The sequence below is a fragment of the Oryzias latipes genome, chromosome 5, assembly GCF_002234675.1.
Source record: "Oryzias latipes chromosome 5, ASM223467v1".
Classification (NCBI taxonomy): Eukaryota; Metazoa; Chordata; class Actinopteri; order Beloniformes; family Adrianichthyidae; genus Oryzias; species Oryzias latipes.
In genome coordinates this window covers 13333480-13348957 of record NC_019863.2, presented here as the reverse complement: position 1 = coordinate 13348957, position 15478 = coordinate 13333480, and the positions used below count along the sequence as shown (strand labels likewise).

The 15478-nt window shown below is 36.9% G+C and overlaps 1 protein-coding gene across 2 annotated transcripts in view; it reads left to right on the top strand.

The window, feature by feature from the left end:
- The window catches only part of LOC101172155 (protein FAM19A2), a 124960-nt gene that overhangs the window by 98571 nt on the left and 10911 nt on the right, over positions 1-15478 (top strand). For both annotated transcript variants that reach the window (XM_004068798.3, XM_020703220.2), the window contains exons 3-4: positions 13244-13393; positions 14079-14203. In XM_004068798.3, the coding sequence (XP_004068846.1) occupies positions 13244-13393; positions 14079-14203 (275 nt within the window). The remainder of the gene's footprint in view (positions 1-13243; positions 13394-14078; positions 14204-15478) is intronic.

Sequence of the window (15478 nt, the reverse complement as noted above, 5' to 3'; positions counted from 1 at the left end):
AATACATCAGCAAAATCTATTTAAGATGAAAAAAGGAGAAATAGTTGGAGAGCTAGCTGGCATCAGTTTAGTGCAGGCATGACATCTGTTTGACAGATACCCAGCATGTGTACATGTCAGATGAGAGAGCAAAGAGAAGAGAAGAGAATCCCAGGCACGTCTTTAGTATGTCCCTGCAGAGCTCAGTGCATGCGGAGCAATTTCTGCTTCCAGAAAATGTTTTTCTTAACGGGTTCTGCATAAGTGTTGCATTAGAACAGGATTATTATGAAAATGCATTGTTTTATATGATGTAAAACTTTGATTTAAACATTTTTTCTCTTTTTAATCCTTCTTATAAATCTTAACATAAAAAAAACTTGGTTTAACCCCATGACGCCTGAATGTACTTGTAGCAATGAAAAATTGTAGCAATGAAAAAAAATCACTTACGTTGTTGCTTACAAGTAGATGCTAAATTAAGATCATTTTGGAGCTGAAGTAGTTTGATGCGTCAATAGGCATCACATGGTTTAAAAGAAAATATTAAAATGGATGCTTTTTATCCCCTTTATCTTCAGTTATATTTCTCATAATTTTTGCCTGATAGCTGGAACAGTATTCGGCTCTTGACCCTGAATTCGCTGAAGTACACTTTAAAGGATAGGTAGATGACATCATTACATACATTAGAGAACACTTTAAAAATCCAGGTCAAACAGATTGTGCTTTTTGTGATGACAGAGACAAATTGATAGAAAGAAAATGTTCTTCACCTGGTTAGATTGTGCATCATTAAGACTTTCCCATATGAGTTAATGGTATCTTTTTTCCTTGTCTTTCTGAGAACAGTTTTCTACTTTATTAGAGCATAACTTTTTGGGTCATCTCACAACCTTCTCTCTTTGAACTGGGTACTATAATCTTGGACGTTTTTTTAGAATAGGTATAAAGTTAGTCTGTGTATTTACCAAATCGGATGAAAATTGTGTTGTTGGTGTTTTTAAAGTGTTCTTGTGGCATTTTTCTCATAACAGAGGACATAAAAATAGTGACTCATATGAAGAAAATTAAGCTTGAAATGGCCTTTTTTTTTTGTATTTCTTTTTTTCAAATGAATCTGGAGCAGAAGGAAAAATGCCGTTGGAAAAAGCTTGTAGTTGTGACGTTGTAAACACAATAAACAGGCCACTAGCTCCCTGTGCTCCATTCTGCTGCATCCACTTATAGACGACTAGATCTATGTACGTCTTTGTTTTCCACGTCTGAGCTGGCATCTGGATCCAAACTGTATGGCTCGTTTGCTCCATTGCACGCCATTTTTTGCAGCACTGGCAATAGGTTGGAGTGAGAGGGGGTGTAAGCTACATAAACAGATGGATGACAGGACGTATGGGCAGGGTTCGACCTCCTGACAACTTATAGGGAGAGTTTCTAATGAATTACTGCTGATCTGCAGTAACTATGTACTAGAAAACAACAGTTTTTTGCTAAAATCTGCATAATCATAATTAAAAAAAAAAAATAAAACACTGGGAACACTTTTACCATATATTAAAAGTTGATCAGAGTGGGCCTTCAAGTTTCAGCTACTTTACGTTGACATCCTGTGTGTCACTTGTTAGTATGCCTTCATGTCATGTTATAATGTCTCCCATGTTTTATTGCAATATTCTGGTTTCTTTTATGTCATTTGTTGTATTTATCGACAAAATAGCAAATATCTTCCATCTTGTCTCATAGGCTCTTCCACAAACCCTAGAGCGAAAAAATTTATGATAATAAAAGTACCTGGCTGTGTTCATCTAAAGTCTCAGTTAGTTTTAGTTGAAAAAAATTAAATATTTGCTTCAAATTGAATCTTGCATCAACTAAAACAAGAAATTAACGTACACATATCATGTACTGAGTGTGCCATAAAATTCTATCTAAAGATGGAAAAACAAATGTAATCAGTCATTAATATTCTGCTTGAGCGTCCTTTTATTACATTTTCTTTGAAGTTCTACCTAAAAAAACAGAGAGGCAACATTTTCTTGCCTGGCTTTCTGTCTGTGCATAAGTCTTTCTTACCTACTGTGCTGCTGCTGCTGCAGTCCCAAGATTTAATAACTTCACTAGCCTTTCACTTATAAGGCTGTATTATTCCTTGAGGGACTCCAATTGATCAGTCAGTGGTGGGCTCTTATACTGTGGCAGCCAGATGAATGACACTGGCATAGACCTCATCGCAACCACTAAAGTATCCACTCTGGGAGTGGGAGGTACCACTCATCTGTTTTGGTATTCTTTTTCTCAAAGCCGGTCCTCAGTGGGAAAAAGATTAAATGAAGCTTCGTTTTTCTTTTTCTTTTTTAAGACCCTGTGAGATTGGAGACTGGTGCGCAAAGAAAATGTACAGTTTGCTTTCGTACACTGTCTTTGTGCTGCTACTTCTGTTGGCTTGAGTTTTTTACATTCGAATTTGGTTTGGGATTTTGTTTTGCTTATTGTCAGGATCACGGCGACAAAAAAAGAAAAAGAAAAAAGGTACCGTTCTGCCACTGTTCTAGGGAATTGAGTCATTGTTCCAACAGCCTTAACAGGACGCCATGGGATATGGGTTCTTTATTTTAGGTGGAAGAACAATGCCTTAAAAAACTCTGCTTAACAGACTCAGCTAAACTGTAAACTTCTAAGATTTTTCTTCTTTGACCCAATCTTTTATTTTAAATCAGTTTGCTTAAACTAAACAGAGAGAATATAAGTTTAGTTCTGTTTGACTCGTCATAAAAGACTGTAAAAGTTACAGAATGGATTATAAAAAGAAATCAGTTTAATTCGTTTACGTCAATGTGACTCTGTTATTTCTTCTCTGTCCAAGATTGCCGTTTATTCTTTTCGGCTCGGTTTCTACTGTGTCCACATGCTTAATGCTGATTTTGATTATCTGTTGCATAGCAACAGTCCAAGGGTGGACGGAAGCTACATTTATTCCTGTCAATAATAGAGGTGATGGTGATGAAAACGGCCACAGTAAACCAACAACTTCAAGCTTCCTGTATGACATAAGATAAATTGAGAAATGGAAAGAAACTCAAAGAGTGTTTTTGTTGGGAAAGTTTGCTTGAGTCTGCCAAACCTTTAACTTAAGATAGGAGGGCTTAATCTATATTAAATATGATTTAGGATATGAGAACAACACCCAGGGTGATAAAAACAAACAAACTACAAGTTCGTTTTAAACTTAACTGCATGTTCTCTCTGTTAGATGTTAAAACACTTATTGGGTCCCATTGGTCCTTTATTCACCTCAGCGGGTTTTCCGTTTGTGGAAAAAGAATGATTCTGGGTTTTTAGAAAATGGCGATCTATTTAAAATCTGTTATTGGAAGAGATTAGTTTTTTGTTTCTCACCGGGCAACCACAGTTACTGTTTCATAAATTAGTTCTGCAGTATGTCTTAGTAGTTATCATTTCCTTAATAGCAGATTTCTTTCCCTTCAAAGTATTCATATGAAATGTTCTAATCTATTTCTACGATCAATTTGCATGTTTTTTTAATGAAGGGTTTCGCTTTGTGAATCCTGGAATCCATTTTTACCTGGAAAATGTGCTGCAGCAAGTTGTGTTCTGCATATAGAGAATTATTGGCATGTGGAGCAAGCGGTATGATTTGAGTCATTATTAATTCATGGGGCGCCTCTATTGTGCAGCCCATAACCTCTGTTTTTTATAGCTGCTGCTGGTTCTGCGGTTGGGCCCTGTGGCCAGGACGTGACTCTGTTTTCAGTGTTTTGATCTGCCTGCATTTGTCGACACAAAAAAAGCTTGACTGGCAGCGCGCTCAATGGGGAGAGATGGAGACAGACAATTCATACAGTGGGTTTTACTGTCTGTCCCCCTGTTGTGAAGGCTAACTGAAGCTGTACTTGTTGCTTGTTTCCTGTTAGGTGCTTACATCTGTCTGTCAGCAGGAGGGCTGAGAAATGGCATTTGATGTAACGCTAATTCAACTGAGCAATTTTGGGCTCTCGATTGAGCCTCCCAGTTGTTGATGTCTGCCAAGAGTGCTTATTTGATCTTATGTTGCCATATCTCTAAATTGCCATGTAATCGATTATATTGTGTTTAAGCTATAATCAACTTATGTAATTATGTAGTTTCTTGTAACATACTCGATTCTTGAGCGTTGGTGGATTCAAATGCCAAATCCTTTTTGTTGCAAATACTGCTAGTTTTTATATATATAAACACACACACATAAAGTGCTGTTTCCTTATCTGGTTAATCGGTTATCACATTGCCCTCACTGGTTTAGCTAACCATACAACTGGTTAAAATTTGTCCTCATAAAATTAAAGTTCTATCTTGTTGGAACACACATTATTCATTTTAAACAGAGCGATTTTTACTCATCCAAACAATTCAGTTCAATTGTATTTCTCTTTTATTTAATTTAATTATTCCAAACCACATGCAAACAATGATTGCCCAAGAATTGGTTGTGGTTCCTGGGGCACAATAAAGCACCTCCCCTTGAGATACTGTAACTATGGTGTCACACCCATTTACTTTACGGACTTAGTGACCACTCCCCCCTCATGTTCCAAATAGGATGTACCTGGTGCCTCCAAGAAGCCAAAATCCCACGGACTTCCATTGAGAAATAAACAGTCATTCTATTTGTCAGAATAACTGTTCTTGCTCTGCTACCTGTTTTAACACATTCTTGCTAATCCTATTTTTTTCACGTTTTTTTCTTTTTCTTTGTTGTAGTCCAATTTATTCAGGTTATTTAGTTATTCAAGCTATAATCAGATGCCTCAATAAAAGTATGTGGTGCCCACTGGCACCCATGTTGAACGTTCAAAACATTTAACAGATTCTTCCGAGTCGGCTTTCAAGGAGTATGGGTGTGGACTTCCAACAAGCTCACTCCTGATTGGCGATAGTTGTTGTGATAGTGGTCATCACTACACTTAAGCCTGTAAATAGAAGAGGTTGCCATAGAAACGTTGTCTCGGACCAATTACAGCTTACTGATGACATCTGGCTTCAATAAGCCATTGTCTATGGGTGACATCACTCACTCAGTCCAGTTGTACTGTACAGTCAACCGTCACACCCCAGTTTCTTTTGAGAAGCCAGACGACCCCTTGGAGGACCTCTTAGAATTGGCCAAAGGTTCTGCTGGCAGAACTTCCTCCCACAGTCAATTACATTCTTCATAGATTAATTGGTTTCTCTAAATTTCACCTTTGCCCATGAGTGGCCGGGATAGGCTCTGTCAGCCCTGTGACCCCGAAAGGGACAAAACGGTTTTAGAAGATGGATGGAACAGTAACAAACTTTAATGAAAAAAAAAACAATGGAGAACATCTTCCTAGAAAGTGCAACTGAATGGTCTCAAGTGTTTTACAATAATATAGACAATAGTTATTTGTTTTTTTTTTAAAAAAGAAAAAAAAGAATTAGCCTTGTGCAGCATTATTAGTTACAAAATAGGAATTGTGAGTTTTTGTTTTTGGTCAGCTTCTACTTCAGCTGCTGAAGGTATTTGAGTTGAAAACATTGATAGGAAATCATGCATATAAGTTTAGACTATATTTTGTTTTATTTTATTTTTCTGACTATTAATATTTTGTTTTATTTTTACTTTTTTTATGGTATTGATGGTAAAGACATGGCTATTTTCTTTATCTTCCCTTTCAAATTACTCTGTGTTTCTCTACATTTTAGGAAAAAAATAGTGAAATGGACTCCTGACAACAACATGTCCTCCCCACAGCGAAGATGGAGCTAGTAAATAAATAATGGATGCCTTTTATCATTACATATGTTGACACTGGTGCTTAAAATAGTTGCAAATATTTTAAGTCAATGACGATATGTGTCAAATACCTTTCCACAATTTCATCTTTAAATAATATCTGAAAAAATGGAGGAAAGAATGTTTTAATAACATCAGATGCTTTGACATAATGTGAACAAATGAAAATATTATATAATGATTATTTTATGAAGTACAATACACCTGTAATAGAAGTGACAAATTGTACATGTTTCCCCGTCATGGAACAAGAAACATGCCTGGTTTCACTTTGTTGCAGCCAGTGAAGCCTGTTGCATCAGAATGAACATCATGCTTCTGTTTTTCCTGTCTCTCCTGTTGTGCTTCTATTATTGCATGCTGTGCTTGACTGGCCAGGTGATGCTGCCAGACAGCCAGTCATGCTTTCGACGGTTAAAAAAGCGTGTTATTCCTGATGCCTCCTACCTGTATGTTATGTTAGTAGCTTGATTGAAGCAAAGTCTTAAATCAACATTTTATTGTTGTAGCTTGTGAGAACTTTCTGTGCTGTTCATCACTACACTTACACCTGTAAAAGGAACAAGAATCTAAGAGAATCTCAGTCATTGACTAAAGCAATGGAATTCTAATTATGTAAACACGCTTGTTCTATGGTTTTCATCTTAAAATGACATAAAATGATCTGGTTGAATCAAAGTCCTATCATGTAATTATACTACAGAACCAGTGAATGTAATTCTGTAAACCAGTGTTTTTCATCCATTGTGCTGCGGCACACTAGTGTGCCGTGAGAGATGACCAAGTGTGCCGTGGAAAATTGTTAATTCTCATTGATCTAAAAACATTTATGATCACCAGAATATCAGCTCCATGTTATTCAAAAAAGCCTCAAGTTTCACACAGTGTAGTTTGCCGACGCCTTTATGGAGATCTTCAAAATAAATGCACCTGATCTCTCAGCATCTTCTGTGTCTTTTAGAAGGACGGCGAGAAAAAACTTTTGACAGAAGCTTTGCCCACACGAGACGGGAGCGTGAGGTTTCTGAACACACTTTTGTACAAACGTCCAGCAGAGACTTTGATGCAGGTTAAAACAAAAGAGGAGGATGTGAATTTAATGGGTGTGTTGCGTTCAATGTGAACAGACAAGTGATTAAAACAAAGTGTGCGGAGGGGGGGGGATCCGCGGCCGCACACGTATGTGCAGAAGCGGGGCTGGTGATCCATATGGATCACGGTCATCTTTATGAAGGAAACAGCGGCTTTCTAATAATGTCTGGATTGAAGGACAAATTCTATTTCATACTTGATGCACGTTTGAAAAACTTTAAGTTAAATTTAAATACAGTACAGACCAAAAGCTTTCCCATACACACCTTCCCATAATGAGAAGGTGCGTCCAAATGTTTGGTCTGTACTGTAGCTTGGTTAAGTTTATGACTTAAATTTGAAAATAGACCATTCATTGATAGTTTGGAAAATATGGTAGTTTTTGAGTGGTCCAGTTTAACCAAACTGCTTTTGCAGACACTAAACCACTCCTTTTTCTTTTGTTCGTCCATAGACAATGAAACAACTACGAATTTTCAACAGCAGAGTTTGTTGGAGAACTGCAATTGTCGGGACAAGAAAAACCTAAAGTTGTTGATCTTTAGGCCTGAAAAAAAAGAAAAAATGTTGGAAAGAGAAACACAGAACAACAGCTTAAATATTAGTTATGGTACAGATTAAAACTAACGTAGACACCAAATTGGGAAATTCAATTAAAGTTCCATTCAAACTATATTTTTATCCATTGTTAAACTATTCCCAGTGGTCTCTTAATTATGATTATGCAGTTTTTAGTTTAAAAAAAAAAAAATCTGTCGTTTTCTAGAATAAAGTTTCTCCAGAACGGCTCTGTTGACTGTTGGCGCGGACATGACCCTTCGCTGATTTTCCATAATACCTTTGTTTACACTCGGTTTCACTAGAGCCCCTCAGAATCCCAAGATAAAATTACCGGTACAACAAAAAAGGCGAGTAATTTTGGAGCTATCCAGTCGTATATATTTCTGAGCCAGACATACTTAAAACAATTTTTTTTTCTGCTTTTTTTCTTTATGTTTATGCTGCAAAGTTTTTTTTCTATTTGTCAATCTCACTTTATGATCAGTGTAAAGACCAACATGTGAGTTCATGGTTGTTTCTATTCTTGTGGAGCGTGGAGTTGACCACCACACTCTGCTCTCTGAACTCTCATCTTCCCCTCACTACTTGGTGTTTTTGGGTCCAGTCTGAAAGTCAGCTCCCTTGGCCTGAGGCTCCAGCTGTAATCAGCAATTCTCTTCACAGCTAACAACTTCCTGCACCTTAATGACTCCAGCGTCCCAAGCCAAAATCAGCTGTGGTCTATGTGGAGGCCTACCTTTCTCTTTATCAAACACTGGCACACAGGGCTTAAAGGAAAAATGTAGCGATGTTGTGTAAGACCAGCACACAAGAATTCTGATGTTTTAAGAAAGGAGTTTTGCACGGTTGGTCTTTGCTTTTTAGTGAGTCAATATCTGCTCACTATTAAGTGGTGTTGAATAGAAAATCCAAAGCAGTTTTGATGTTCATGTCTTCCTGATGGGCATTAAAAACCTGTACCATTTCTGAATTACTAACTTTAAGACATATTGTTCATTACTCTTACATGTTATCATACGTTTTAGCAGATTTTCTATTATTGTCCTTGTATTATCCCCTAAACAAAGTTTCAATTTTGCTTCCGTGTTCTGCCAACTTTTCCAAGAAACTTTGATTAATGGTTGTGCTGGTGGCTGAAAGATAATCACATCAAGGGCACAGACCCTGACCTGTTTTTGCATTGGTAAGTTTCTGCTCAATGAAAAGCACTCAATTGGCAATTGTTGTTGGGATTGTGAGTAGCACCTTATTGATTGGCAACAAAATGTTTTTAATGTTGTAGATGAGATTTCTGGATTGCCTGCTAAAGGGAAGATGGAAACTCTCTGCAATCTATTTTCAAGTAAAGTTCCAAATTGAAAATCTTTACATGCATAATTAAGGCTTATTTGAAAGGAATGTCAAATATATTGCTTTTGTGGGGTCCCCCCCTGCTCCACCCATTTACCAAGGCTTGGTTATGTTTGAAATCCAAACATGCTCTGCATTTTGATGTGTTGAAGTAATGAAAATAAAATAGAGGGCAGTTATGTCTGATTCAGCCTGGTGTCAGTAAAACCCTTTTTATTGAGATTATAAGCTTTAAAAATAAGATATTTAGTGTTGCTAATCACCTAAATTGTTAGAGAACACTACACAGGTTATAAAAAAGGTAAATGCTCTGTCCTCTGGTTACGGTGCAAGGTCGGTGGATTTGCAGGGCTGGTCAAGGATATTTGGGCAAGTAGGGCTGCTTCTTTCACATGGGGGGTGTCCTGGATTTGAAACAGCCTGTCCAACTGGACGTTTAAAAAATACACTGAAAATACACCTAAATATTTCATATTCGACTTTTATTATAGCCTGATTTATGAAGAATAGGTCAAATATTTTCATAATGAACACTGGCTCAGCAGCATATATTTGTGTACGAATTTACAGCTTCTTTCTTTTTTTTGCACAAGACCGGAGGATCCACACTTAAGGCTCAAAACAAGTTTTTCATTAAATGAAATGAACTGTACTAAATTTATTCGACAGAGCCAGTAAAAAAAAAATATATATATATATATATATATATATATATATATATATATATATATATATATATATATATATATATATATATATATATATATATATATATATAGCTGAAGCAAAGGAAGATATGACGTAATTTATAGATATCTTGGTTGATTTCTCCATTTTTTGACTTAACATAACAGATCCCACGTCTTGTTGTAAATGGGTCTACACTAACAATGACATGCATTTTTGTAAAAATATACATTTTGTAGACACATCCTTATTTCTCAGATGTTTATATCAAACGTTTAAAGCTAAAAGTTTTATAGAAAAACGTTACTGTGATACAGAGGAGTCTTTAAATCTGCATTCATTGCATAACTAATAAAGATTAGTGAAGTTGGTGGGGTCATTTAGTTAAAGCCACTTAATTGGTCAGTAATAATGTTAAAGTGAAAAAGCAGTTAATGGCTGTGGATGAGAAAACAACTACATATTTCCCAGAAATGGGTTTTAACCACATGACTTTGATGCTGCCCAGTAGAAAGGAGTTTAAATGGTGAAATATCAGAAGATAAAAGAAAGTTTTCAAAAATCTGTAATTTTCTAAAACTGAAATAATGTATATACAATAATTGAATTTGTACAAAAATGTTCACTGTTAGAGAACAAAAAAATGGACGAGTGACATAAATAGCTGTGTACCTGGAGGAGTAAGTGTCACTTTTATAGAGCCAAATTGAACCACAACAGCTTTCTGAAACTCCATGCAGTGCCCTCTTACATGTCACTTACTAGTGCACTTCCATGGTCATGGTCCATCCTGCAGCAACATAATGAACTCAAACAAGAGTCCAAGCTGTGCCAGGACTTCCTCAGACAAAAAAAGGTCAAGACGGCAACCTCGTGGAGTAGTCAACATGGTCACAAGAAATGAACCCCATGGAGCTGGGCTCATAAACTGGAACAAAATATGAAAGCAAAACAATTTATAAGTTCAGCACTTTTTATAAATAAATAAAAAAACAACTTTTTATTTTATGAAACTAAATAGACTTGGAAAGAATTCGATAGTAAACTGCAAAGCATTTAATAGGAGCCATGGAAAAATGCAGCCGATTTTACATCTGGTCTGGACTTGAGTTCATCTCCTCTTAATTCTGTGCCCTTTGCTCAGCTGATGTAATAGACATTTATGAGGAGGTCCACAAATATTTTGGTAGGAAGTGATAAACTCTCAACAATATATGTTCAATGCCTTATATGGATGTTTTCTGGCAAATGTCTGTGGGAACATCAGAGAGATCTGACACTTGAAGCTTTATGACCTTCAAGTATCCAGCCTGCAACAGCATGTGGGTGGGTTTTTCACACCATAGATCCTCAGACCATCTTCTGAATATGTAAATGCCAGGTATATATACCAAGCCCTTTTCTGAGTGTCTTTGTTCAGACCTTGTGATCCTGTTCCTCTGTCTGTAACCCTGCGTACAAATCTGTGCTGTTTTGTGCGGAGTAAATCTTCACTGAAGCTAAGTAACTGTCTCTGAGTCTCATTCATTCCTTTCTGTGTGTTGGAAACTGAAGGGAAACGAACCAACCTAATATTTTTATTAATACAGTCCTTTCTAGAAAATCCAGTTTCCTCACAAAGCTACAGCTGCATCAGACAAACTTGGCACCTCAATCCTGGGCTGATATTGGTCTACTGACTCATTGCTTTGCTGTTAAAGTAGTGTTCCCCTTTGACTATCATAGTTTACTTGTCAAACGCGTTACCTGTTTTAACTCATTTGGTTTCCTGCTCTGAATATACACATTGCTGTGGGTCACATGTGAAAAACTGTGAAAACAACTATTGTGGGAAACAGAAGTTATTAATAACTGATAATCTGCTCTTTATATGCATTAACGGGCAGAAGTGAGTCTAAAAGAGAAGCCTAAAAGACTGCAAGGCATCCCACAAATTCATAAGGTATAATTCATTCTGTGTTGTGGAAGGTACGGGGTTGGGAAGGAGAGAATGAAGAGAATGTGCAGTTATTGTGAGAACAGAGTATAGGAGTAAGAATGGATTATTTTCCCTCAACAGTTGATGAAAAACTATCAATGTGTACATGCAAGACATGAAGCCTCACTGTCTCATTTAACGTTTCCAAAAAAGGGAAATACAAAAACTAAATTTTAAACCTTCTTAACAGCATGCATGATCAAGAACGCACATTCTTTATACTACCTGATCCAAGTGATGCCTACTGTAGGCACCATTTTATGAGTTTGAAATTATGAAATAATTTCTTTTTATTTTGTTTCTATTCAGCTAAACTCTTACCAGATTTATACATTTGTTTTGGAAGCATAAATGTTTGAACAGTTGATGTTTAGGTTAAAACCAGTGCATTGTTTAAACACTAGAGGGCGCAGACCTGTTTCATGCTAATGTAATTTATAGAAGAAGACGACGTTTTGTTATTGACTTTGTCAATACAGATGGACTGAGGAGCAACTTGGTTATTTTACAGTGTGCAGTGACTTTGTTGTCCATATGCGTCAGAATCTGTCTTCCATTTTTTAAGAAGTCAAAATCAAGAAGAAGAATAACTCCCTGTTGTAACTGTAACATATGTCCAACACAAGAGGCTTTCAGCTCAGCTGTTGGACAGGACAAGTTAAAAAAAAAGAACAAAAAGAAAATCAAGAAGAGGAACAGGGGAAAGAACAGAAACAAAGATAAAGCTCTACATCTACAGTGATACGAAATGTCAAAGTGGAGAAATCTCGCCAATGTTGCTACAGGCTTTTTCTTTCACAGCTCAGTCCTGAAATATGAACGACTTTGTGTCATACAACACAAACCGCAAATATTAACTTCTCCTCCATGATCAATTTTCAAATGGTTCGGACTTCTGTGAATTAAAAAGGATGCTACCCATACGTCACCATCAAATCCATACAGAAAGCGCACTGGATTGAATAAAAAAAGAGAGAAAAAAAAATCTGATTTTTGTTCTAATTTTTTGTACATAATTTTTATTCTAATATTTGTAAAACTCCAGGTTCTTGAGTCAGGATAAAAGACCTTAAGAAAAACTGACTATTTCATTAACTGTTCAAACAGTAAAATGTTTTGATTTTCATGAAATGCATTGTTTTTTACATATTTACCCCTCATCTTTAAGGTGATATCAATGTTTTCACAGTTATAAAGACGTACAAGTAATGTTTTCAATGCTGGTGACTATTGTGCCCTATTGGCGAGGATAAGAGAAATAACACAGGACGCCTAATCACTCGTCATACATTTGAGCAAATATATCTTAAAAAAAAAAAAGTCATTTTGTAGGCTAAAACATAACTCCAGTATTCACAATTATCTAACAATAAGTGAATCAATCAATTTTCAATGAATGACCTTGAAATTGCATTTTCATTGTCCAAAACTTTCAAGGTTTGTCATAACCGTATGAACCTGTTTGAACACAGAAGCCCGAAACACGCATAAACACACGTTAACATAGACTTTTCATTTAAAGTTGTCGCTTGAACACGCGTTTCAGTCCAGTGTGACCGCAGCATAATAAATACATTGAACATGTAATGTTAGCACTATTCTAAACGTATGTTGTATTAGAAGATACATAATTTTTAAAGATTTGAAATAAATCTAAAAGTTCAAAAAAGCTTTTCTAAAAAAAAAGATGGAAAACCTTTTGTTTTTCTGGTGCAAAATATCAAATCAAATGTTGCTGAAACTCTCAAATGTTTTCTAACCATCAAATACTTCTGTGTTTCCAGTTCACGTCAAAGCAGGAACCTGTGAGGTAATTGCTGCACACCGATGCTGCAACAAGAACAAGATCGAAGAGAGATCCCAGACCGTCAAATGCTCCTGCTTCCCTGGACAGGTGGCGGGAACAACGAGAGCGGCCCCATCTTGTGTAGATGGTATGGCAGCACTCTGATTATGGATTTTGGTAATGATTTCGGGGGAATATTCTGCACTGCCACACCTGTCACTGTACATCTGGTGCCTATTTCAGCATTCAGAGGTTTTCATTCTGAAAGAAAAATGGTTCGTTCCTGGGCATTTCATTCACTTAGCCTTATGTCTTGAGGTTACATCAGACAGGTTCAAGAGAGTAGACAGATGCCCAGGTAATTTAACATCATGTCAGCAGTGGCCCCAGTTACATGTGAATCGATCCATGTCTTCTCTTCTCAGTGGAGGCGCTCTGACATAGGCTTCCTTCCATGTTGACAGTTCTCTCCTTGCTTTAGAAATGTCAAGGGAAGATGTTTCTCCCCTGTAGGCTTTTTCAAAGCAGCAGAAGACCTTGACTGGATGTTTTTTCACTCCTTCTATAAATGTAAACAGCCACCCTCCTCAGAGTGAACACACAGTTCTCACAACACTCGGCACCTTGAAATTCACCTATGCCCTCTAATTTAGACCCCAAGACACACTAGGGTAGAACTGACATATCCAGAAATCAACATGCTCTGTTCTGCACACAGAAGTATAATGGGCTGTTGAGTCAATAAAGGCAGAAACTGATGTTATTTAGAGCAGCGTGCTGTTAATTGCTTTTAATAGAAATGTTTGCACTTTACCCATTTTATTGTTCTTCAGCATCAATAGTCGCTCAGAAGTGGTGGTGTCAGATGCATCCCTGCATGGATGGAGAGGAGTGTAAAGTGCTGCCAGATCTCAAAGGATGGAGCTGCAGTACAGGAAACAAAGTTAAGACAACAAAGGTGGGTTGCAGTTTGGAATTGTGCCTTAAAGCCCCACTCCCATCATTTTTTAATCTACAGTGTTAGTTGTCTTTTAATTATGATTTTGCCATTTTTAGTCAAAATTAATAAACTTGTGTTTTTTTTAGGACATAGTTTCAGCAGAGCAACAGTGATCCATTAGATGTTTTCCTCCAAGTTGAGGGTCACTTAAGAGGCTCTGTGTAAGCCCGCCCCTGCTTTCTGACATCCTTCTGTTTACACCCTTCGCCTAGCTTACAGCCCATCACACCCCCAACCTAACATTAATGGTGCAACAGAAATGGTGAGCAATGTTCGAGCTATCCAGCCAGATGCCAGTTCAGACGAGGAAAACTAAGATGTACACGGTTCCATTTGTCTGCAAGTGGATGCATCTGAATGAAGAGGATCAGGGGGCTTGTGGCCCATCAGCTGTAGTTTGTACGTAACAACTACAAGCTTTTTCAAACAGCATTTTTTTTTATCTGCTCCTGATTCACAACATTAGAATAAAGAAACACTCAGAAATGCAATTGTATTCTTAATTCTTTTATATAGGATGCCCTCCATCAGGAGAAAAATTCGTGAAAAAACCAAAAACATGATTTTCATTGAAGTGGGTCTTTAATTTTTGGGCAAATAGTCAATTTTAAACATATTTAAAACATATTGATCAAGTGGAATATTTTTTGATCCAAAAGCGAAAAACAATTTTGTGGCATGGAGTAAAGCCCTTAATAGAAAATCCTAAAAAAATACAACAGAAGACTGCAATAGAAAAATAATAAAACGGAAGCTAAAAAGGGACTAGTTCATTGTTTTAATCACTTCACGTATGTATGCTGTGGATGAAGACGTACAGGGACTGCGAGAGGTCTATCTTGATGCATTTGACGAGTATTAGAGCAGGCTGGGACCAGAGATACAGTTAGGGTTTCTTTTTTTAGTAGTGTAACTTCACTCACGTTATTTGTTTAAACTGCTGATCTGGTTGAGCTTTGAAAAATGATATCGTTAGAAGACAATTAGCCTCAGGGATGGTGGGCTGCTCTGGTGAAAACTGTCCCAAAAGAAGGCCTAAACATCCTCTCCCACATTTTAAAGTTAAAGACAAATACAGGTCATTGAACTATCAGCCTATTTTTAGGTGCTGTGTGGCTGAGATTTAAGTTTACGAGCCCCCTCGGTACTCGAGTGCAGACAAAACTTCTACAGATAAGCATAGTCAGCTTTTCATCAGAGCCAAGGTTTTATTTGACTCAAAATATAATCACT